This window comes from Quercus lobata, chromosome 2 (genome assembly GCF_001633185.2).
Source record: "Quercus lobata isolate SW786 chromosome 2, ValleyOak3.0 Primary Assembly, whole genome shotgun sequence".
Taxonomy (NCBI): domain Eukaryota; kingdom Viridiplantae; phylum Streptophyta; class Magnoliopsida; order Fagales; family Fagaceae; genus Quercus; species Quercus lobata.
Window position 1 is genome coordinate 2633986 of NC_044905.1, and position 26104 is coordinate 2660089.

The 26104-nt window shown below is 32.3% G+C and overlaps 1 protein-coding gene and 1 pseudogene across 1 annotated transcript; both read left to right on the forward strand.

Annotated features, from left to right (window-relative positions):
* The first annotated feature begins 18423 nt into the window (after positions 1 to 18423).
* Positions 18424 to 21815, forward strand: LOC115973921. The gene is made up of 3 exons (XM_031094162.1): positions 18424 to 19195; positions 20064 to 20411; positions 20670 to 21815. Exons 1-3 carry the CDS (start codon positions 18680 to 18682, stop codon positions 21291 to 21293), a joined length of 1488 nt encoding a protein of 495 aa, XP_030950022.1. The 5' UTR covers positions 18424 to 18679; the 3' UTR covers positions 21294 to 21815.
* A 1956-nt stretch (positions 21816 to 23771) lies between these two features.
* Positions 23772 to 25469, forward strand: LOC115974427 (annotated as a pseudogene).
* The last annotated feature ends 635 nt before the right edge of the window (positions 25470 to 26104 follow it).

Sequence of the window (26104 nt, forward strand, 5' to 3'; positions counted from 1 at the left end):
TTATAAAGAAAACGGTATAAATTAAAATTCTGTTATATCTATAAAAAAGTAATAACAATAATAATAAAGCTATTTATTGTGATTGGTATTAAGCTTCATGTGCCGGTGATTAGTGTTATATATATTTGTTCATAGCAGATCTTTTTTTTTTTTTTTGGAAAATATTAAATATTTTTAACACACACGGGGAGAGAGGAGAAGGTTTTAAAGAAATTTACAGTGGTGTATATCCAAAAAGGTCTAACTCTTAAATATATAACACAGACTTTGAACATCTTTTAACTCACACTCATTTTCCAATATGAAATTAACCCACTATTTTTTCTTTTAAGAAAAAGAGGAGGGTTGTGGTAGGTTGATGTTCAATTAGTGACTATTATGAATGGAATCATTTTCAGAGGAAAACGATTAATGCACCGGTAAAAAGAGTGAGTTGCTTCAATTTAAGAGAGAAAAAGAAAAAAAAAAAGAAAAGAAAAAAGAAAGAGAGTAAAGAAAGACTCAAAATAACATTTAGTATAAGTAATAAAAATTGACTTATATCAATTAAAGAAATAACAAAGAGTATGATTTCAAATAGAATATAATGAAGGGAAATAATATATGTAGTCTACACTAGTTAATCTATTGAAAATTCATAATCAACTGCAAGTTTGAAATTAAGGTTTATCGTTGTTGTTATTGTTGTTGTTGTTGGAGTAGTATTGTGATTGGTATTAATAAAAGTGATCTAAAAAGTAAAGGGAAAAAAATCATTTAATATTTATCTTTTGATTTCTCACATGGTTAAAATGAGCACTATAAAGAATACTATGTTGAGTTGGAAATTGGGATATATGGACGGACTTGAAGTAGATCTAATGTCCAGTTGCACTGGACTGACACTTTTTTTTTTTTTTAACCCACTGGACTTGACACTGGTTCAATGATAAAAACATGACACAATCTAGATGGGTTCAATGTAAAGTAGGTTTTTTTTTTTTTTTTTTTTTTTTTTTTTTTTGGCTTACACAGCAGTTTGTTTTGTGTGTAGGTAATCGATAGCTTTAGATTTAAGAATAGTGTGGATTCTGGAATTTACCTAGGAGTCGAAAAGCAGGGCTAGCAGTGCTGCAGTGGCACTCACATTACATTAAATGAAACAGGGGATGGTCGGCCCCATCTTCTGCCGACTAAAATGCGCCGCTCACGTGACCTGTCTTAGGGGTTAAAAAATAAAAAGTGAGGAACAGTAGATTATTTCGTACTTTAATTAATTATCTTTAATAAATAATATTATTTGTGTTTTTTTAGATTATTATAAGTACTTACATACTAAATAGTTCCAACTTCCAACTCATCTAAATGATGCCCTGGTATTATTTGTGTTTGAATTTAAGTTTTACACATAAAATTAAAGATGAAAATTACAAAACTTATAAGTGTGTGGATGTGTTTTTTTTTTTTTTTTTTTGAGGAATTGTGGATGTGTTTTGTTGAATACTTATTTTTATTGAGAATATAATATAAAAAATGAAGAGACAAAATAAGTGAAAAATGTCCATGTAGGGGCACGATTTTTAACGACCCAAGGATGTCATTGGGCTCGTATATAAAGGGCCCGAACAATATGATTTGTAGAGAGTGTGTTTGGAAAGGCTAGACCTTGGTCGTTGGGCAACGGTTTTAGTCAGGATTTTCATGGAAGCCCATACGAAGGTGGGTTTAGCCTGTAGGGCTAAGCCTTACACGGATGTGGTGTGAAGATCTATCTCCTCGGAATTAGTCCGAGGAGAGTCTCGTCCTCGCCATCCTTCTCTTTTATGAGTTCGTTCTCCCCCTTTTCTCTAGTTCCTGGGAAGACCCCCCCTTTTGTCAATGCAACGAGCTTCCCTTTTATACTAGTATTTCCTTCCCATTCTTCACCTACGTGTCCGTTTCTTCTTGTTTGGGGTGGTTACTCGTCTTGTCAATCCTCACATCAGAGTGGTTGGGAAAAGCTGGACAGCATGGTATGAGTATAGGTTTGTCAGGCGATGGACTCCACATTAAGGCGTTGGCAGCCTTCTCCCTTGTGCTGCTTTTGTACTGAATTTGTCCTTTTCTTCAGGCTTTTTTGTGAGATGTTGGGCGTAAAGTCGTCCTCGGCCACATCCTTGGACCTTCAAGGAGCTTTCATTGCGCGTTCTTAGCAGTAGGGCTCCTCGGCCTGGGCTTTGGGCTTTTAATACGAAGTGGGCTGGGACCTCAGATTTCAGGCCCCACAGTCCCCAAAATCTCTTTTTTATTTTTTATTTTATGGATAAAATATATGATTTCTTTTAAAATTTGGCTGATAATTCTTAATTCTCTCATTCATTCTTACAATCAAATTTTCTCTCGAGTGTGATTGGTCAATTTCTAGAATAGTTTATGAGATGTCATTCCTGCAATCAAATCTCCTCTCAAGTGTGATTGGTCAATTTTTAGTATAGTACATGATATTTACTTGTTATCTTGCTCCCTTGATTATTTCGATTTGGAGTTTTTCTTTTTCTTTTTAGAAAAGCAAATCAAAGTTCTCATTGAGTGCACGGTTTGTTTTCGGTCTAAGAAAAAAGTATCTTATGACACGGTTTCATAAAGGATGGCTTGGTTTTCAAATTCCATCTCTTCACTTGTTATAAGCACTTAAGGAAAAAAAAAAAAAAAAATCTACTCTTAATTAATTGAAAAATACTCTAACATTTGATATATCTCTTCTGTCTATAACTTATTTAATTACAAAGAAACTAAAATATAATATTTTATTATTCATATTTTTCATTAAAAGAAGGAAATTAATCAATTTAACTAAAGAGGGTAATATCGTAGATGATGCGTACAAGTAATCGATGATATGGCATAATATATATATATATATATATATATATATATTGGTAAAAACAAGCATAATATAATTAGTTATGGGTTAAACAGGTTGATTATATATTTTGAACCGTCCTTAAAGAGGTGGCTTAGTACAAATTGAACTTTAACGAGGTTTTTTTTTTTTTTTTTCATTGAATATATTTTTATACAGAAAAAGTCTCTAAAATGAGACAATTAATTCAATCAATACAATAGTGTGTATGAGAAGGTTTCTCATGCATCCAATATTAAACACACTCACTCTCACTATAAATTGAATGGTTGCCATGGGATTTGTGAATTCCTCCGAAGATGGAAACTTTTAGAATGATTACGTTGGCTGAACAAGGAAGTCAAAAAATATATATAGTTTTAACCTTAGCATCAGATTGATCATGATGTATAAAAAATAAAGAAAAAAAATCCGGGGTTGGTTTTTTGAAAGTCTAACTAGGATCTTATTCGACTTATGATGGCACATGGCATTTATTTGTTGGGTGGGTGGATCACTCCGCAGTGCTAACATAGTCCATTAAGAACATAGAATAATTTCTCGTCGTTTTGAATTTTTTATACAACTTTATATTAACCTACAATCAAACGTGTTTTCAGTTTTTCAATTATTCTAATAAATTACTTTCAATTATTTTTAGTTAATTTGTTTCCTAGAAACAAAAGTAACCAATCACTCTCACTATGACAATCCAAGTGGGTGGAAATAATAAATTAGAATAATTAGATACTAATGGCATTTTAGGGTGTGATTAAAACTAATTAAAAATTCAAGATGTTTCCACAAAACTTTATTAAACCACAATGAATTAGATGCATTTTAGTGTTTTACTCTATTTAGTATCAATAAACTCAATTCCTAGTTTGTTAGTGGCACCATGAACTAGAATCTCTTATTAACCTTTGCCCCCACCCCCCCCCCCCCCCCCAAAAAAAAAAAAAAAAAAGACTCAAGTGCTAGCCTAGAAGAGCAAAACCTAATTGCTCTTGGTGGATGCATTAATTTTACTCAATATATTATTCCATCCACAAACTCAATTAGTAGCCAGGAAGAGCAAGGGCCAGATACTACCATTCCTTTCCAGAGGTCAACTCATTTTTAATATACCATTCTTTTCCCTTTGCTCATATTGACTTTTGATAAAAGCTGCAACCTCGTGTACATGCATGCTTACTATATTAACATTCTCGAGTAAAAAAAAAGCATGCTCAAGCAGCTCAACTCAATTAGCTTACGTCTTCTGACCAAAAAATAAAATAGTTAGAAAAATCAATCAGTCAACTCTGTCTTGCCCATAAGCAAGGCTAGGAACTTGCTCAGAACTTGTGTGAGAATTATGTAGCTTATTCATAATTTACATAGAATCATCGTAGGGCACGATTTACAAAGATCTAGGTATATCCAGACAGAGTAATTAACTCTTATATATTGAGACCATATATATAGTTTTACAACATGTATGCCAACTCTTCATCAGACCATTATTTTTCCTTTTTGAGAACCTTTCATCACGTGTACTCAAAAGTAAACAGCACTTCTTGAGCCCAAATTCCAAGCCCCCAAAGTTTTAGGGTCTCCAAAAAACGAACCTTTGATATCAGTCATCATCTAATCATCCTTTAGCATGTTATGGTAATGTATAATATTACGTTTACTACTGAAACTTTATTAAGTCTATTATCATATGTACAACACGTTTGTTAAAGTACTATTACTCGAATCACTCAATTCTTGTTAAATATTATGTAAAGTGATACGAGAACTCCTATCACCAAATTACACCCCACTATAGTAAATAGAATCTTCTTTCAAATGATGATTTTATACAGTATTACAAACTTAGTCATGGGCTATCAAAACCTAATTGAAAATTAAGACTAATTCATTTGTTGAATTGAACTCGGATAAACCCAACTGTCATGACCCACAGACCCCAGGTTTGCTAAATTGGGTGGCCCTGCATGGTCCATGGATGCCAGTTGCATGTAATAATTGCTACAAAGAAGTAAAAACGATCCCCAGTTAGTGACTACCTTTCGCAAAACGTGTTAGTTTTGGCATTGGACCGCATGTGTGTCCACGTTATAAAAATCTATTGGATTCGAGTTGCTTGAAAGATGAAAGAAGCTACTAGAAAAGAGAAAGAAAGAGAGGGCCAGCTCAGACAATGGCTGGAAATAAAGCTTTCATATTTGACTATTTGTCACTAGAAACGACCCCAATCCCATTCATGCATACAGAACAGATATGTCAGTTTCTTTTCCCTTTGACTCACTTCATCAGCTGAGCTGGTTCCCATATATGCAAGCTCAAGGTGTATTCCACTAGAGACTAGCTGTCCCAATATGCCCTCATTAAGAAGCATCCCGGGTTAGCTTTTTACTAATTAATTGAAATTGAATCAAACTACAGCATAAATTATAAAAAAAAAAAAAATGTGATTCCCTAGGTTCTTATCAAAATGTTAAATTTTGAAAACTGTACCAGTGTACCTAAACAATTATAAACCTAACCAAATACTGTGTATGCAATGGCCAATGGGGTTATAGAATAAGACAAGGGGTAGCAATCTAATATGAACGTGGAAAAGACCTTCTCCATTGGCTATATATCCTATATATTACATTTTTTTTCTTTTCCCTACTTCACTAAATCATACCAACTACCATCTACCAAGTCCAAGCAATATAATTTTTTATTACTGGGCTGTGTGTAGCCCAGATCAGTCCAGCAATACATAAGAATGCGACTTTCATTGGGTAGATTTGAGTCCAAATCTTTGACTTACAGGTCAAGTTCAATTCAATTTTGTAAAACTTGATATGCTTTCTTTGTTCTGTCTATGGTTTTTTTACCAAGAAGCAACTCGTTGTTCAATAATAGAGGTGAATGGATGGTAAGACTGTGAATTCACTTCCTGTATCACTGTGAGTTGTAAATACCTATAAACGAATTTGAGGTTAAAAAAACATGTAATTGCTAATTAACAGAGAGTTTAAATCTTGCATTCAACCTGACATTTTATCACTTCTGTAGCGGACAAAATATGTGGAGTCCCTTTGCCAACTGGTACTCGATTTGTAGGGACAATTGATAAGAATTATATGATGTTCACTGATACTAGTACGTTTTGTACGTCGGTGTTGGTATTGTTGTTGTGGTCCTTGTGGACTGGTTCATCATCTCATATAACTCGATGCCATTCACCAATTCGCTTTTGACCATGTCAAATGACATTATAGCGAATGTCATTGAGAACGGCCATGACGTAAATCTGAAAGTTCCAACTTCAATCAATCACATTATGAGTTTATGGATATTTTGCTTGTCTTATAGGCAACGGGTGAAATAGTACGATGAAATGTTGATTGTTGAGACATCATATATAAACCCAGCACAATATTTTTCACTACTTAAGTGATGAAAATTAAAAGAGGTTAGAGTTTTGTTTTTTTGTATTTTTTTAGGTTAAAGTTATATAAAACATAACTTTGCATACTTTGCACAAATTGGAAAATCTGATCTCCACTTGAACAGTAACACACCTAACAAAGAATTGCAGTTGTAAATAAAGCCAACAGGTCCTCTTCTAAAATCTTGTCGCGCGTCGTTCTCATTTTACAATGTTGATGACCCACCAAAATTATTCGGTAGTACTAAAAGATTTTTTCTGAGATTTTTTACTTTCTTAAAAAAAAAAAAAAAAGTTTTTTGATGGTGTTATTTTATTCATTAAACAAAAAATGAATTGATGTTTGTTTCTAAGGTTTTGAATTGATGCCACAGTAGAATTGAAATAGTAGGACATGTGTAATGAGACAGCTAAAAATATAGAAAAGAAAGAGTAGTTAATAGAGATACAAATAAATAAAAGGTTATGGAGGTTAAGATATTACAGTATATATTATGATAGAATACAAAATAAAATAAAGAAGAATAAGAAAAAGAAAAATGTAGATCCCAATTTGTTGAGATTAAAACTTAAAGTTGAATTGATTATATTTATTATCATTTTTTATAATTTTTTTATTAAAAAAACCTATTTAAGTAATTTACTAATTGTTAGAGATCCTTCCTCCTTTTTCTTTTTCTTGTTAGTGAGTAACTTTAAAAAAAAAAAAAAAAATCCCTTAATTAATTTGAAGTACATAGTACATACAGGATGTCTATATATCTTATGTGGGGTATGCACAGATTGAGTTAGGTATGATTTCAAGTTTTCAAACCAATTCCGCGTTTTTACAAGAGCAATATTATGTTCATAATATTTTTACAATAAATCTTAAATTGTAAGTTGTTATTGGTTGTTACGGATAGATAAAAAAATAATTTAAGTTTTGAATTCAAATTATAACCAATAACAACTTTACACCTATGATTTATTGTGAAAATGTTATGGATGTTACACCTCTCATTTTCATAATGTGAAATGTCCAATCCAATCCAAAACATTTTTATAAATCAACCCAACTACCCAAGTACCAACCCCAATTAATAAGATTGTGGATTGTAATGTCTGGAAAGTCTGAGATTTTCAGAGTTCAATGTCAGTAAATACTGTAAATATTTTGGATTTTGCTACTTGCCATAGCCTTTAAAACAAAGCTGAAGCCCTAATAAGCAATTAACTCGTAGCCAATGTGATATGAACAATACATCGCAACTTCACCTCCAGCTATATGAAGGCAAAATTTGATTTATGTCCAATACAATGTCAAAAGACTCAAAACCCAAAAGGTTTGTAAAGACTTAGTTTACGTTCCAGCAAAAAAAAAAAAAAAAAAAAAAAAAAAAAAAAAAAAAAAAAAAAAAAAAAAAAAAGGTTTATCATGAATTCCTATAACCAAAAACTGAATCGTATCTTACTTTGATTATAAAGAGCTATTCTAAAAAAAAAGAAAAAGGAATTCCTAAACACTAGAGAATAAAAACTTAGATTTTATTGGGCTTGGTCATGAGTGAGCCAAGCCCAAGTCCAAACCATGGCTGCCCATGATAATATGAAGAACCTCCTCTCTTAATGGTCCTTGCTTTAGTTGGGCCACAATTCTCAGGACCCAGAAGATAGCCATACTGTCCTCACTTCTCAATAGTAGTGAAAAGAAAAAGGATGGCAGCCCAACCTTAAGTTATGGTGATAAGCTCTACTTCACAAGATATTTGCATAAAAGAATGATTTGTGGGTTTGTCTATTTGCTGTTTTGGATGTTCTAAGGCCCACCAAATGGGCTTGTGCATTTCCAAATGTGGTTTCGGCCTTTCATGCGTACAAACCCAATAACAGGGAACAAGCCTAACCAAAAGGAGCAAACTTATACACTAAGAAGGAAGTGATCCTGAGTTTTAATTAGTTTAACTGATAAAGTTTTTTTATAGTCCAATAAAATATTTAGAGCAAATGAATAAAATTTTCTTCCAAATTAACAAAAGACATTTGAAATTCATTTGAACTTTTTATTGAAATGATCCATTATTTAGTCACTAAAAAATACGTCATTTGACTCAATTTAATAGTGATTTTACATTATTAAAAAACACGTTTTGATAATCTTTGAATCTTCACATTGAAGTTGAAGAAAATCTTCTAAATTGATTTTTAAGTAAGCCCTATTATCTTAAAAATGACTTCTAGTGTATTTGAGAGAATTAAGGAGGAGAATAGAGGTAAGTGGCTAGATTAGTAAAGAACTAACCTTTTATTATATTTCAGTTGTTTTCTTCACCTTAATCCTTTTATCTACTTCCATCTAAACATAGGGTTCAAAGCCAAATAATAATAGTTAATTCAAATTGTAAATCAACCCGTCCCTCCAACCTCTCATCTCTTCGGAATAAACAAATAGTGGAAATCTCAATGCCCTCAAAGAATGTCAAGCTATTGATGTCTATGTAGATCCATTAAACATAACCTTAATCCCATCTCAAGAAGTACTTTGACTCCCAAAGTAATTAGATAATGCATAAGTTATAACCAAACTCCTTACAGAAATTGTGCTCCAAATTCTAATGGCACACTAACATTGACCAAAAATCTCTAGGCACCTAAACCCATTGGTGGGAAACCACATAGGTATTATTTTTTTCTGTTTTTTTCTTTCCTCCTTCTCTTTTGGCCTCTAGCATACCTAACGAGTAGGTTTAGTCTTTAGATAAGTCTAAAGTTATCCAAAGTTGAATTCGATCCTAAATTCTCTCCGCTTTTATTTGTGAACACATCAATTGCCTTTTATTTTCAGCATTTAGGTGTAGAACTGTAGACAACATAGTAATTAATTCGGTGACTTTAATATGCAAGTCTTTCAACGAGTTTAGGCCAGCAAAATCTTCTAAACCTAGACTTTATCTTAGAGGGAAATTATTGTGTACTCCCGGAGTATCATAAATGCGTACTTCCTCCTCTCACATGAATGGTAGGTCCCATTAATTAAATTTATGATAGGACCTACCATTTACGTGAGAGGGGGGAGTACGCATTTATAATACTCTGGGAGTACCTAATAATTTTCTTATTTTAGAACCCACAACAACCTTAGGTCCTTATGCAGGGGCATGTGTAATTCTTATCCCCAACATTTTGCGATGGCCACAATCTCAAAAAAATTTATTAAAAAAAGAAAAGAAAAAAAGACTTAAATGGATGAGATCCATAAGCAAAATATATTAAAGAAAGGTGGGTGTGTAGTGCAAAACTGCTAAGAATGAAAGCTTAAAGAAAATTATTTTGTTAAAAAAAAAAAACCCTATTATTTGTTTCTTTGGGACAAACTAACTTTTTTTTTTAATTTTGTCAAAAGCATTCACATTAAATATACTAAAAAATTTAGCTTTTAACACCTATTTTCTCTCTTTTCTCTCTCACTTTCCAACCAATGAAAACAAATGAATTAAATAATGGTAGCAATATGCTACAATGGTATGCTACAAGTAATATCATTGTAGCATGTTGTTAAATTTCTTTTAGTTTTAGCACTTTTAATATAGCATGCATTTTGGTGATTGAGGTAATAAAAATAGTTTTTTTTTTTAATGATTTCACGACCACCACTGTGAATGCTTCATAGCCATTATAATCCATGACAACCTACCCCCTTTATTTATATTTATTGAAAATCACTAAATCTAATGAAGTAACCTGTATATTGGGAGACAAATTTTCATTAACAAATATTACATCCAAATAGCACTATTTTGTCATTGACAGTTTGTATGATTATGAGTATAGAACATGGTAAAGAGAGAAGATAATATAGACAATTAACATAATGAGAACGCATATAGTGGAGTACTAAACCAGTAAAACAATGTCATTTGCTTGTAATGTGAGTTAATGAAGTTTCCTCCTAGTAGTTTTTATAAAAATCTGAGATTTAAACTAAAAAAATTAAAAAGTTAAGACGTAAGTTGTCATGATATACATTTTCTTTTGGATGATTGGTACTTTTTTTCCCAATAAATAAAGGAATTTGGATCAATAGCACCAAGCAAACCAGTCAGCAATTCAGGAAAATAGGATGGAAACGTTTCAACTTTCATGTATCAACAACAAGGCTTGTTGATTTGTCATCTCACACTCAGTACTAGGGGTTGTTTTTTAACAAATTTTTTAAAGGACCCACAAAACAATGATAAAGGTGTTAAGGAAAGAGCCCAAAGTAAAATTTGTCTTCTTCTCTATAGCTCCTTGTAAGAGTAAAAGTTTATCATCATCAACAGAGATTGACAAAGGAATGGTAAAGATCATATCGGGAAACAGAGATATCTTAGTGCATCATGTCCAGTGATACGGTTGCAGAGTTTGGGAACTCAATCATAGGGACCATTGGATAGTGTTATTTCTTAAAAGATAATAGCTAGGTTAGGTAGATGTGAAATGAAAAATCTCTCTAGGCGTTTTTTCTCTTTTGGAGCAAGCAGTGGCACCTGATTCCATTTGAAGGGTCTCTCTTTCTTTTTCTTATTAGCCTTTGACTTTGTGATTTGTGTCTTTTGATTTGGTGTGACTTGTTCTCTAGCTTAACTTTTACCCTATAGAGCCTGGCCAAAAGGAAAAAGATAAAAGAGATAAAGCCAATGATATATTCATAATATTTCGTAACAAATTTTAAGTGTTTTATTGTTATTGGTGGGTTATTTGGTACGACTTATTCTCTAGCTTAACTTTTACCCTATAGAGCCTGGCCAAAAGGAAAAAGATAAAAGAAATAAAGCTAATGATATATTCATAATATTTCATAACAAATTTTAAGTGTTTCATTGTTGTTGGTGGGTAATAACCAATTATATATTATTTAGATTTTATTGTGAAAATATTGTAAAAATATTTTGGACTATAACTTTTCAAGAAATAAAAGATTATATTTCAATTTTTGAAAAATACATAAAATCCAAAAGTGACCCCATAAATCAAGGAACTTTTGTTTAAGGGTAACACTTAAGTCTGAACTCCAAGTTTTCTACCGTAATAAAAAACCCTTAAGTTTTTTAGGATAACCAACATCCCTTTAAATATGGATACATGTTATCATATGATTAATTTATTTATTTATTTTCACATATATTTAAATGTCTATGTATAAAATAATATTCTTTCTCAATAAAAAAAATGTATAAAATAATATCATAATAGATTAAGTGTTACACTCAAAATTTGAGGGGAGATTTCATGTTTTATGGAAAAAAGAGGGTTTGTTGTATTTTCTATTTCTTTTTCTTTTCTTTTGGGTCTTTCGTAATATTTACAATCCGGCTATTGCGTTTCTATCAAAATGGTCAATAATAGACCAATATCGACCATTTTGGCAGTATGTGTTATACTAGCCATTAAAAAGTATTAGTATGACTCTTAAACATACCGAATAAAATATCGATGCTTATAGGTTATGCTGGAGATTTTTTGAAGGTTTCGGCTAATATACAAAAAAATAATAAAAAAATTAAAAGAATGGTTATAAAACATGTTATTTAAACTAGCACATTGGATTCATGTAGTTATTCTAACCCTGAAATATATCAGTTGTTTCTATATAGTGATTACCCTAAAATAATATATTGATATTAACTGGTATTGAATATTTTGTTCCATTGAAAAATTAAAACAGTTTCCAATATAATGCTGACTACTTTGGTTGTGAAATATGACCACCTTAGTTATTCAGTTTGCTAGGTTTGCTAGTGACATTATGTATAATTTTACCATATGCTCGCATTTATTTATCTATTTAGTTTATTGGTGATGCACTTATATGGTATTTATACGTAATAAAAAGGGTTTTCATATTCCTTTTTGTGAAAGGAAATAACAATACCGATACTAAAATAATTTGTGCATATGCTTCTTGTAAATATTAAATTAATAAATTAATAATTTGATTCTATATGGCGCCATTGAACACTATATAACAACTTCTTTTCTTTTGTTGATGGGACCCTATATGACAACTTAGTTTTACTAACTATAAGGAATTAATGGGATTTAACGCACAATTTAGATTAAGAAGAATGTAAGAATTTTTCTTCTATTTTGTTTTTGTTTTTTGGGTTCAGGATTGATTTTTTAAAAGAGAGAAATGAAAAGTCCAACTAATATTGTTTGCTAATCGCAAGAGCCAATGTCCGTCAATAGTTTAATTCCCTATTTGTAAATTTCAAAAGATTCATAATTCAATGATTCCGTCAAAAAAAAAAAATCAATGGGCAATTCGAAATAGAAATCAAACATTGTTCCGTGATTAGCGTAGTGATTGAGAAGTAGTGCTTCCAAAGTATAGATAGCTAATGGAAGCCTTTTTTTGAAAAAGATAAGTGGGCAACTCGTTTTTAAGTACTGTCGGTTTCAAAGAATATAAATAATTATTATGTGTATCCTAAGTCGTACCATATTTCTTCTGTTAGGTCAAATTTGTACGAGTTTAGGTCCCCCATTTCACGGAATTGAAGCTCTCCTGGTTTTGGACATTAAAGCAAGCATCATACATCACAATATGATTTTATGATTCATGCTGCTTTGTTGCGTTGGGACCAAATTAATCTAAGTTTTTTTATGGACACACATATTCACACACTTTGACATAATTTGCATATTTATTAATTTGTGATTATATTACGTTATTTACACATTGCATACGGTCCATTACTGGAACTTAGTGAAAAGTACTTTAATTGTTGCTTGTCATGTGTTTAAATTGTGTTGAAATGTATGTGGTCCTACTCTTTTAGGATTGAAACACAAGGAGGAAAGGGCTATTACTTCAGGTTGCTCGCTTGCATCATCGACGGCTTTCACATGCTTAGGATATCTCTCCACATGCTTGAAAAATCTACCAAATGGTCCACAAATTGAACCACCTAGATTTTATATCCATCACATTTTTTGATTGAAGACACTAGTCAAAGGCAAGGTCCAACCCAATCAACCAATCGTTGGTGCTTGCTGCTTGGCAGTATTTGCGTCTATGCATGGGATTAAAAAAGAGGGAGTAAATTGAAAAGCAAAAAACAAGAGGGAGTAAATTGAGGTGGATTCTTTTTTTTTTTTTTTTTTTGATAGGGAGTTGGATTCTATTTAGTTTAATATGAGATACGGGATCAAATCAGGTCTAAGTTGAAAATAAATTCAGTAATATCTTAGGTTGCGACTGAAATTTGAGAAAAAGTTAACTTATTTTACTTTTTCACTTATTTTTGCTCATAAAGTAGGTCTCATTGCTCCAAAAGGCAGTTTTTAATTTTTTTTTTTAATATATTTTCAGCGAAAAATTTTCAATTTCAACATAATAAGTGGTTCACAAACAGATCCTTAATTGGATGGTAAAACACAGTTATTATAATCGTATTTTGAAAATAAAACCAAATGTTAAGGACTAAAATGAGAATTTTGAAACACTAAGAGCCAAAATAAAAACAACCTCAAATGTTAGAGGCAAGAAAGTACATTAATCTAAAATATCATAAGAATTTTAACTTCTTTTTAAGATTTCAATCAATTTAATTTCTTTTTTTATTTTTCAAAATGAAAGATAGTGGAATCCATTTAGCGTGCGGTTGGATATGACGTTTATTGCATGTTTTGTGTTTGGCGTTCGAACAGTGGGACCCACGGCACTTTGCACATTTCAGCCATTCACGCAGCTTGTCCATCCTTGCTGGGACTCACATGTACTTTTTGTGGTATTAATACCACATTTCAGCCATTGTGTACTGTGCACATCTCAACATACATTTGCGTAACAGTTTGTCCATCTTTGCTAGGACCCATGTGTGCATTGTTTAGTCTAGTTTTAAAATTATTTGATACAATGTTTTTAAGTTTCAGCAAAATAAGAGGTATCCAAACATACCATTAATTTCTTAGGATCAGATAAAATGAGGTAATGAGCGAACAATTTAAGGAGAAGATTAGAATGCGAAACTTGGCATAATTGGGATTAGAGTTTGACATCATACAATATAATTGACTTGGTTTGTGATTATGTGTTGTTTTATTGATTTCACTTAAATCTCTCGAACCAAATTAGCTTCTTTTTTTTTTTTTTTTTTTGGGTGAGAAACTCTCGAACCAAATGAGCTAGATGAAAATTCTTCTTTTTAAACTAACAAAAAATTACATTGTGTTGCTGTTAGAAAACCTTTTTTCCCCCCTTGATAATATATGGATTTTTTTTTTTGCTAAACTTGATAATATATGGATTTAAAAGTTATAATACCCCCCATTACATTCCTTACCCACGAGTCCTTGACTAATTATAAAATCAATTCATTGTCATATATATTGTAGTAATCTACCAGGGGAAAAAAATACCATAGATATTTGGAATATTAAAACAAAAACGATTTTCTGTGATCAAATATTTTGTTTTGAAATCTTTTAAAATCTATTGGTTGATATGATTGATCTATTTAATAGGAGGATCCTTTATTAATACTTATGTTTTCATGAATTAAGCTAGTGTCACAATTTACTTATATGATAAGTTGTAATTGATAGAAAGTTGTAGCATCAATATTACTTTGTTTTGATAGTTGTATTCAACAAAGGAATCTACTCCTACCAAAAAAATATATTTTATGTAAGATCATGAGAATCTTCCGCTCAATAAAACAATACAACAGTTAAAAATTTGAGAGGATAAGATAGCATAGCACAGCTACAAAAAAAAGTATAGTGGTAGAGCTTTCATGGGCCCTAGATTTTCATATATTAAGTTGTTGAATAAAATATTTTTATGTTTTTGAGAGTTCAATAAAAAATTTCAATCTGACATGAGAACATTATTATTATTATTATTTTTTTCCATAAAATACATTTTTCACCTCTTAATAAAAAAATAATAATAATAAAAGAAAAAATTGAAAAAGAGAAACACACCCATTTCTGCCGCGTGCTCACCATGCTGATAATAATAATTGAACGGAAAGCACATCATTGATTTGCACTATGAATTCTTTATTAATTTTCCTTTAAAAATAAAAATAAAAAATAAAAACAAAATACATTATTCAATTGTGCTTTGACCGTACCTTCTCTCCATTTGACCGTTGCTAACGGAGTAACGGTAGTCATGGGCATTGGCGCCGTTTCATGCCTGTCATGAATTTTTTTTTTTTTTTTGTTAACTTTTTTATTATTATTAAAAATAATAATAATATTATAATAAGATGGAGATAAAACCAAGAAAGTAGAAACTACCATTTGACCATAATATGGTGAAAAGTGAAAACGCATCCCTCTCACTTTTATTTAGGTAAAAACAGAAGGTAAAATTATATTTTTTGTATTTTTAGGTATTTCCTTTTGAGGGGAGCTTGTGTACTGGCTACTGGATACGTTAGAATATGGACACATATCCAAGAGTAGATACGTGTTGGTATTCTAACGTGTCCAGTAGCAATTGGCTACTAGATACAAGTCAAACTCTTCTTTTCGATCCTTAAGTTTTGAAAACTTTTAATTTAGTCTTTAAATTTTTGAACAAATTTTTATTTGGCCCTTGTTGTCATCTCAAGGACGGAATTCTCTTACTTGGTTGATAGAATTCTCACTTGACACACGCACATGACTAGTAAATAAGAAAAAAAAAAACTTTTTATTACCATTGAAAATAAAAAAACTTTTTATTACCATCGCCTTAATTGGGAAAAAAAATCCACATCAAAAAAGAAAAAACAAATTTCAATTTAAAGGAAAACGATAAAAATTAATAAAAAGAAACATTTATATTATTACAATTTAAAAAAAATATGTAGAAATAAATAAAATTCAATTTTATCCCAAACAACATAAACTCAAGATTTTTTGATAAAAATTCAAACTTTTCTTTTTCTTTTTCTACCATCTCTCGCCAGCCAAACATTCCAAGTCCACATGCCAAAAATTAAATAAGAAATATTAACAAATACTCTAAGGGTATTGGTTTAAAAACTATTTTTAGAAATGTTTTTGTAAGGACTCAATTTGTAACGACTTTAAAATGATATTGGGTTCACATGTTAAGGGCCCAAATAATATAATTTGTAGAGCGTGGGTTTGAAAGGCTAGGCCCTGGTCACTGGACGGTAGTTAATCATGGAACTCATGGTAGACGCGCAAAGACAAGCTAAGGTTGTCCATGGATCTTGCCCATGAAGCTTAATGTTCTTATTCCTCCTCTCCCCTTTTTTGGGTACCCTCCTTTTTTGCCCCCTTTTTTGGCGCATAAGCCTTCACATTATATAGCCATTCTCGGTTAATCCTGACCCTCCATCTGTTGATCAGGCAGGTACCTACTCGAGTACCTGTCCTATCAGCCGTCTCCCCCTACTTTCTGTTAGTTGCAATAACCGAAACCACACTGTTCAGGAGTTTTTTCTCATTAATATGGCTAGGGACGTTTGTGGGCGCATTCAATGCGGAGGTGACGTATTTACCTTGAACCACCTCCACTCCGTACCCCCATGTGAGTCCCATTCTACTCGCCTTTTCTTCTGAGGGCGCTTTGGAGGCTGCCTTTGATGACATGTCGCTCTTCCCTTTGAAGTCTTGGGATGCCGAGGACAGGGTCATCCTCTGCTGCATCTCTAGGCTATTTGGTCTTTCATTATTTGTCCTCAGTAACTACTATCATCGGCACGGGCCCTGGGTCCTAATGGAAAGTGGGCCGGGTTATAAGTCCTCTGGCCCCACAGTTTTTATGGAAAAATGATAAAGTAATTAATTTGTTGACATTTTTTTTTTCTCATAAAATTTGTGTTAAAACTCTCCTAATATGGTTTATTAACAATTGTGTTAAAAGAACCCATTAACATGACCTCAACTAAATATAAAATAGATCACTGCCACAACTCCTTTTTAGGGAATTTATAATTATGCATAATTTGATCGATTTTACGTCTTTTTTATTAGACAGCCAAAATATGATACCAAGTTTGTTATTCCTTTTATAATAATAATAATATAGATAAATATTACCACTTATATTATAGCTCAAGATATATATGGATAAACAAACCAACTAGATTTAGCTCAATTGACATATATTTTCGTTATAAATACTAAATGAATTTATTATATAAAATATCAACCTTTAGTGGGGTCTAGTAATTGACCTTTGTCCTCCTTGCCCTGAGCATGGGTTTGAGTCACCATTATTAGCTAGGATCATAGGACAAAAGGTCATATGTGTGAAGGGTTTGTCTTGTCGAGTTGAAAATGGCTTGCCCTAAAACCCTACATTTTTTTTTTTTTCAATTATAAATATATATGAAGTATGTTAACATGTGCACCTAGGACAATCTATAATAAAAATAAAATGGATCCTACTTAAAAAAATTAATAAACAAATATAATTTAAATTGAAAGTGATTCAATCCATGTTTAAGGCCAATTAATTACAATTAAAAATTCAATCCTAACTAATGCCCAAGACCCATAAAATATTAATATTCATATCATAAATAGAATAAAAAAATAATTTATTTAACATATACTTTACATTTTGTGTGTTTTTGGAAATAACTTATAAACTAGCTTTTTATTTTTTATTTATTTTTTTAGCTTTTATATATAACTTTTATCTATAGTTTTTAAATCTCTCAAAAAATTTTTTTAGCAAAAAGCTATTGCGAAACGGACAAATTTTTTCTTTTAACTTTTATTTATAAAATTTTTAAAATCTAACTTTATTTTTTACTTTTTTTAAAATGTAAATATTTTATTAGTTTAACATATTTAAGAAAAAAACTTTAAATAAAAACTAAATAAATTATCCTCAAACAATAATCTATATCGTGCATCTCTCTGGAGTAAATGTGATAACGACCACTATGACCATGTTACTTAGATCGCTCTCTCTACCCTTTTTTACTTTCATTAAAAAAAAATAATAATAATAATGATAACGTCTCGTCCTGTTGCTGATTGTTGATAGTTACCCTTTCAAAAATCTAACCAACCAACCAACCAACCCCTGAGCTCGCTTTTCCTCTCTCTCTCTCTCTCTCTCTCTCTCTTTTTTCTGTTCTCACTGCCCAACCCACAACCTATAAGAAAAAGAAATACTGTATTATATATTAAACACACACAAATTAATACTATAATATAATTATATAAAAAAACAACAAAAGCCGCAGAATAATAACAATCTAAAACTGTTGGGCTACACTACAGTTTCCCTGTCTCACGGCAATATAATCTTTCTCTTTCTCTCTCTATTCGTTCACTTTGAGCTCTGCTTTGCTTTGTTCTCGCTGTCTCAGCTTGGAAGTGAAGCCCAAGGGAGAGAGAGAGAGAGAGAGAGAGAGAGGTGGAGTGGCAGAGTCGTAAAAATGGAGAGAAAGCAAGGGTTCTTTTCGGCACTGAAGGAAGAAGTGGTACGAGGACTATCTCCGGCGAGGTCAAGAGGGAAGTCTCCGGCGCCGAGAAGTGGGTCCCCCATGTCCAGCTTACTAAGACGACGTAGCAGCAGTAAAACCCAGCAGGCCCACTACTACGTGGCGCAACCGGAGCCGTTGATAGGGAGATCCGGGAGCTTGAGGCCCACGGAGGCCTTATCACCGTTGAAAGAAGGACCCGACGGAACGGACGGCCAGGATGGGAGGATGGAAGGCAGGTGGGCCCATTGGATGAAGAAAAGCCAGCTGTCAAGATCTCCTTCAGTCACGTGCTCATCCTCTTCTTCCTCGAACTACAGCAGCAACGGCAACAACAACAATAGTAACAGTAACAGCAGCAAACGGTCGGATCTGAGGTTGTTGCTTGGTGTCTTGGGTGCGCCGCTTGCTCCGGTGCACGTTAACACTGCTGACCCTTTGCCTCACCTTAGCATCAAAGACACTCCAATTGTTAGTACTTTTATTTTTTTTTGTTATTAGTCGCTATCTAAAATCTTTGATATGTGACATTTATTTACTAGATAGTATTAAAGTTTAAGGCTTATTTTTAATTATGGATTCTCTGGGACCAAGTACTTTGGTTTTTTTTTTTTTTTTTCCCGATAATTAAAAGGTTTTTGGAATGTTTTTTGAATTTATTTTTTTGACCCACTAGCAAAATTGATTTCGTGAAACTTTTAATATATGGTTGTAACTGTTTTTTTATTAAATGGTTTAGTCAAGGTAGGTGAGAGTGTAACTTGTAAGTTTACTTTCATTTCACGCATGCTGGATCGTTATCAGTTTTATGCTTACATATTTTGCTGTGATTATGTTTTGTCAAAATTCGTTTTGTATTTTTTAAAATTGATTTGTTAATTTTTAAACCTTTTTTTTAATAAAAATTGAAAAATTTTATTTAGTTTTTAATGAAGTCTGCTGTTTGATGATTGAGGACAATATCATTGAACCACAAATGTTTTTGATTCGGGTAAAACTTAGGTGCAGTAGCTTAGATTCCTAATTGAATTTACAACAAATAAAATTTTATCTTTTCTGAGAACAATTTAGTTATTTTATTGGTCGATGCAACTGTATGGTTGAATTTAAGTGAGACTATAGCTAAGTTCTACCCTTTGATTCAAATATGAAGGATTGGAGTCGTATGAAATCCTGAACAAGTAGGATGAATGTTTTTGAGGGATTTTCCTTTCTAGAGTTATCTTTCTTGTGAGGGAGAAAAGCCAGGTTATTTGTTAGTTTTTCTATAAAGCCTGCTACTTGATTCAGCTTTAGATAAGTGTGCTTAATCGTGATTTTGTGGGGGTGGACTTTGCAGGAAAGTTCATCTGCCCAGTATATATTGCAGCAGTATACGGCAGCATCTGGAGGGCAAAAGCTTCAGAATGCTATTCACAATGCTTATGCAATGGGAAAGGTGAGGATGATAGCTTCTGAATTTGAGACTGCTAACAGAGTTGTAAAGAGCCGGAATTCATCCAAAGCTGCAGAGTCGGGTGGGTTTGTCCTGTGGCAGATGAATCCCGACAAGTGGTATGTGGAGCTTGCACTTGGCGGCAGCAAGGTTCATGCTGGTTGCAATGGGAAACTTGTGTGGAGGCACACACCTTGGCTTGGTGCACATGCTGCTAAAGGGCCTGTTAGACCCTTGCGCCGAGCCCTTCAGGTGAACCTGCTTGTGCTTAATTATTAATTGTTCTTTTTTGCTTCCTTAAAGTGTGCAATTAGATGAACACGCTTCTGATTTGCTTATTTGCTGAAAGTTAGTTAAATTATATTTGTTCTTAGAAAAATGAAGGTTTTAAAAAGTTGTACATAAACAAACGAGCTAAAATGTTAAAAGAAAAAGCTGTTAACAAAGTGCTTCATGCCATATGCCACATTGGTACTTGATGATGACAATTGCGTGCCTTATTGTTTTCAGGGACTTGACCCCAGAACCACTGCAAGTATGTTTACCAATGCAAGATGTACTGGAGAGAAGAAGGTCAATGGAGAGGATTGTTTCATCCTCAAGCTTTGCGCGGATCCTGTGACATTGAAAGCAAGGAGTGAAGGGCCAGCAGAGATCATAAGACACGTCTTGTTTGGATACTTCAGCCAGAAAACAGGACTCCTTGTGCACTTGGAAGACTCCCATTTGACCCGCATTCAGAACAATGGAGGGGATGCGGTGTATTGGGAGACCACAATCAATTCCTTCCTCGATGATTATAGGCCTGTTGAGGGAGTAATGATTGCTCACTCGGGTCGTTCAGTTGTAACCCTTTTCAGGTTTGGGGAAACAGCAATGAGCCACACTAAAACTAGGATGGAAGAAGCATGGACAATTGAGGAAGTGGCTTTCAATGTCCCGGGCCTTTCAATGGACTGTTTCATTCCTCCTGCTGAAATAAGATTTGCTTCTATGAGTGAAGCCTGTGAACTTCCTCAGGGTCAGAGAGTAAACACTGCTGTGGCAGCTGCAGCTTATCGTGCCAAAGTTGCTGCGTTTGAGAATTCTCATGACGGCAATGTTAATAATATAATTTGGAAAGCAGATGTTTAGGAAAGAGGGAGGTCTGTTGGAAAATATCACAGGGCTAGCTCGGTATCTAGTTTCACTTGACTGACAAATTAGAAAGTAGTTTGGTAAGGTAATAGCAGGGTTGTTTGCAACTTTTCGGCATGGGAACAGTGCCTCTTCAAATTTGTAAATACAGCACGATCATTCACAAGCATTCTCAGTTGCCTGAGCGACTTTTTCTATCTCTCAATGGAGAATCTTATTATGGAGTCAGGACTTGGGTTTTTGGTGGATGAATTGAGCAAAGGGGGGTGTGTTCCCATTTACTTTCTATACATGTTCTGAAAACAGGACATCTGAGGTTCATTTTCAAGTCTTGAGTCTTGTAAGATTTTCTCGATTGCATTCGACTGTGATACTTCAAGATCAATTAGGATTCCTGTAAAATTTCGTCTGTGAAGGCATTTAACATTATATGCATAGCCATGTAATGAGAGTTTCACGCCAAAAAGACATGGCTTTTAAAATATTTTGAGTACTATGTTATGAATCATGAATGTGTAACATATTAGTGCAGTATTTCTATTTCCTATTTGTTTATCATAGAATTTGAATGTATGCTGTGCAGTGTGCACTATGTAGTTAGAGAATTTAAACCAAAAGACCTCTCTTATCAGCATATTTAAACCAAAAGAAGACCCTCTTTGAATTTGAATGAACGCTGTGCTTATGGAAATTGACACTGACAGTTTGACCACTGGTAAACATGTCATCGTTTACCTTGAAGTTGTAAACATGAGCTTCCACTTCTCTAGTCTCGGTGTATATCCTATCCAAACATTGTTTTAACATTGCATTTTAAATCTTATTGTTCCAAATTTTACTGGTTAGCACGCCTGCAATCTTTTCTGGACGTAAAATGTAAAAAATGCTAATTTCTTCTTTAAAATTTAAAATTTTATACATTTTTAGTTGAACACCAACATTAACTTACTAATTATAGATTATGACAGCATGCTATTGCTGCTAAAAAGCCGTTACGAGAAAGCAAATTGTGTATGATTAAAATTGTTGAACGCTAATTAAAATGCTTACGCTGAGAAGCTCGTTATCATTAAGCCTTTCTCCTTGTTCACATTGCATCATTATGTTGTACAACAAACCTTTCAGAGTTCAGAGTTCAGACCGCTCCTGTCTTTGCTTTTTTCATTTTTCTTTTTGGTAGTGAATCACACGACACAAGACTCTTGATCATCATAATCATTTAATAAATAAATAATATATATACTTATAATTTTATTTCTTTTCATCAACACTCATAGAAATTTTTATTTTGATACGTGCCGATTAGTATACACCAAAAAAGAAATAGAAAAAAAAATCATGCAAAACTTTTACTTCATTTCTATTTGTTTTTTTTTTTTTAAATGAAGAAATAAAAAACAAAGAAATTATTTCACAAATGGAAAATCCCAAGATACACATGGTGATTTATATGTTTTTTTTTTTTTTGTTACTTAACTGGAGTAAAATAATATGGCTAATTAATCTTTTGTTGGGTTTATTTTTTCTTTAAATCGGATCTCCAACTCATTATGTGGTAGTTAATAAAATTATTCAAGTGTATTATATCTCACTAGTATCAAATTCACGTAATGCATGAGATAATGTAATATAATTATTTTATAAGAATATGATGCAAATTTTGTAGGTTAAATAGTGCATGTGTTATTTAAAAGTATTTTCTATTTTTATAAGTTTTATGTAAAGAAACATATAATGTATTTTACATTTACAAATATATATATATGAAATAATTTTTTTTGATAAAAGATTTAAATTACATAATTATAATATTATTTTTTATAAATAGAGAAGATGTTATTAAAAGATTTTTTTTTAAAAAAAAAATCTACTACAATAGGGTGACTAATTTGAACAAATCCAAGAATATTAAAAAATAATGTATACCCTCATTCCATAGAACACATATAACATGTTACAGTAAGTTTAAATTATTATTTAGAGCCCAATTAATAAAAAATGGACCGAATGGACTGAAGTAGTCTGAACGGACCAAATTAAACTGAAGTAGATTGAAATAAACCGAATGGACTGAATGGACCGAAGTAAACTTAATGGGTCGGAATGGACTAAAGTTGACCAAAATGGACCGAAATAGACCAAATAGATTGATTACGCCAATAGTTTTTTTTTTTTTTTTTTAAATCGTACTCATCAAAAAATAATTAGTGGAGATTCAATTCAATAAGTGAGGAAGAAATCTATATAAGTGTTTTTTGAATTAAATAATTTAGAGGTTTTTTTTTAATAAAAAAAAAAAAAAGAAAAAAAAGAAAGGGAAAGACCTATATAAGCGTTAGACACATTTAAATAGAACACGAACAGGCTTCACGCCGTGTAGAAGCAGTGCACTGCGTATCATCGTGTTTAACACGAACACAAGAGTTCAGTTACGTTGCGTCGGTTACGATTCATAATCCGAATAGTCTCGTACCATCCTATATATATATATACTAGTCTCTGAGAACTTGGTCAAACAAAAACCAATCAATCATGGGGAAGAGGAAGAGGAATAGTAATAGGAGTGGGAGATACTACCCATCAAAGAAGAAGATGGGGAATAGGAGATGGGAGGAGTTGAACCAAGATTGCTTGGTTGAAGTGCTTAGAAAATTAGACATTGAATCCTTGTTAACCAACATTCCTTTGGTGTGTAAGTCTTGGTACAAAGCCTCTTTAGACCCCAAGTGTTGGAAGTGCCTTAATTTTCATGAACTCGCATCTTCACCTTATCTACGCCCACCCTACGATTCACCTTTCTTCGATGACTTCAACATTCTAAACGGGAACAATGACTTAGCCAATGCCTTCATAAAATTTGTGGTTGATCGCAGTCAAAGATGTGCCACTACGCTTGTGATTGCTGGCTTCTTCACTCAACAGTCCTTGGAATATGTCTCCCAAGAGTAATACCATCTTTTTTCCTTATATTCATGCTTTTTTTTTTCCATCTCTTTTAATAAATATATTAGCCTCTTCACATATGTTTAAATGATCTTCTTTTCACTAAATTGAAAGGCAAAACTTGAAGACAATTCCTTAATACTATGTATTATATCTTAGGTTTTCAATTGAATTCAACTACATGGTTATTATGTTATTTTTCAAGAAAAAATTGAACTCAACCATGTGGTTGTATTGATTAAAATTTATGCTTTCTATTATTTGAAAAAATGTTGAACTTAATTTAATAACTTAAATTTCAATAAACAACTTACTCTGTACTTAATTTTTACATAAGTTGTACTTCCGTGTTTAAACATGTATTGTAGACTACTAGTTTTATGGAATTGGATTTTTTTAAAACTATTTTATAAAATATTTTTATTTTGAGAATGTTGCAATTTTATTTGAGAGTGTATGTGGGGTTTTTACTGGGGTAGAATTTGATGACAATTTTTAAATATCTCAATTTACCTTAATGTTCATAGTTTTTCTTATTGTTAAATCTGTTTCAATTAAATAATAGGATTACTTTTATTTTAAAATCTGTTTCAATTGACGTGTGTGTTTATATATTGAAATGCACTCCTCTTATTTTATTTTATTCTCAATAACCATATTCTCTAAGATGAAAAATAATTAGCAGGTGCCCAGAATTGAAGTGCCTTAATATACCGATGGAGTTTATGTTTGGGGACGAGGGGCAGCATCTCTCTAAATTTATAGGCAGTTGGGGGAATTTAGAGTTGTTATCTATTGAAATTTGCTATTATCTTGATCAGATTTTGACCCCAATCAGCACTCATTGCCATAAGTTTCAGGCGTTATGTTGCCGTGAAATCCAAATTAGAGATGAAGATGCAATGGCCATAGTCAAATTAGAACAAAAAATCAAGTACTTGAGATTAAGTAGTTGTCGCTTGTCCCGTGAGAATGTTGTGATCATTTTAAAGGGCTGCAGACACCTTGAGCTCTTGATTATGAGGTACTGCAGTGGATTTAATGTAGATGATGAGATATTGAAACTTGCTTCTCATATCAAGACTTTTGATTATCAAGGAACCTATGCTTGAAGATTGTTGTTGATGTAGACCTGTGTGCAGGCACTTGAAGACGCGGATTACTTCTAGTTTGTACCAACCAACAATTTGTTTTTGTTTTTGCTGTTGTTTTTTTCCCCCTTAATTATGGTTTATGGTAATGTTTGTTAATTTGGTTGTTGTATGTTTCTATCTCTATTTAGTTACTACTGTTTAATTATCACCATCAATATATCATGTTTATTAAATTCTTGATCTCAAAATCTTACAAATCTACCATCTAATAAATGGCTCAAAATGATTCAACAGTCTGAGTAAAATCTTAATTACGTATGAATAGAATAGCTAATAGTAATCTAGTATCATACTGCTACATTATTATTTGTAATTTCAATAGGTTTTTGAACTTAAATGATGCTCAATCTTACAATATGATCTTGTTGATCATTCCTCTGTTTTTATGTAGGATCCTAATTTTAACAACCTTATAGTATATACAGCATTCTATGGGATATCAAGGTTGTCTAGAGTAGTAGGTCTCCATTTAATATGTTTCTTATTCATTCTTACAACAATTGTATTTGCTTTATTGATCCTTCTGTCATTTGTTGTTCTTCCAAAAGGTTTATTATGGAATTAATTATCCTTTCTGTCTAATAAAGTAGAAACATAAGATGACACAACAATTCGCCTTTAGGAAAAGATTGTGGAAATTGGGTGCCCTAGTGAATGCTAAGTATGTGCCTGTTAGCATATAAATTTGTTTTACACGTTCTGTGTCATGCC

Coding starts and splice junctions, on each gene's coding strand:
- LOC115973921 (XM_031094162.1), top strand. CDS start 18,680: ATGGAGAGAAAGCAAGGGTTCTTTTCGGCACTGAAGGAAGAAGTGGTA. Junction 19,196..20,063: donor GCATCAAAGACACTCCAATT/GTTAGTACTTTT, acceptor TGGACTTTGCAG/GAAAGTTCATCTGCCCAGTA. Junction 20,412..20,669: donor CCTTGCGCCGAGCCCTTCAG/GTGAACCTGCTT, acceptor TATTGTTTTCAG/GGACTTGACCCCAGAACCAC.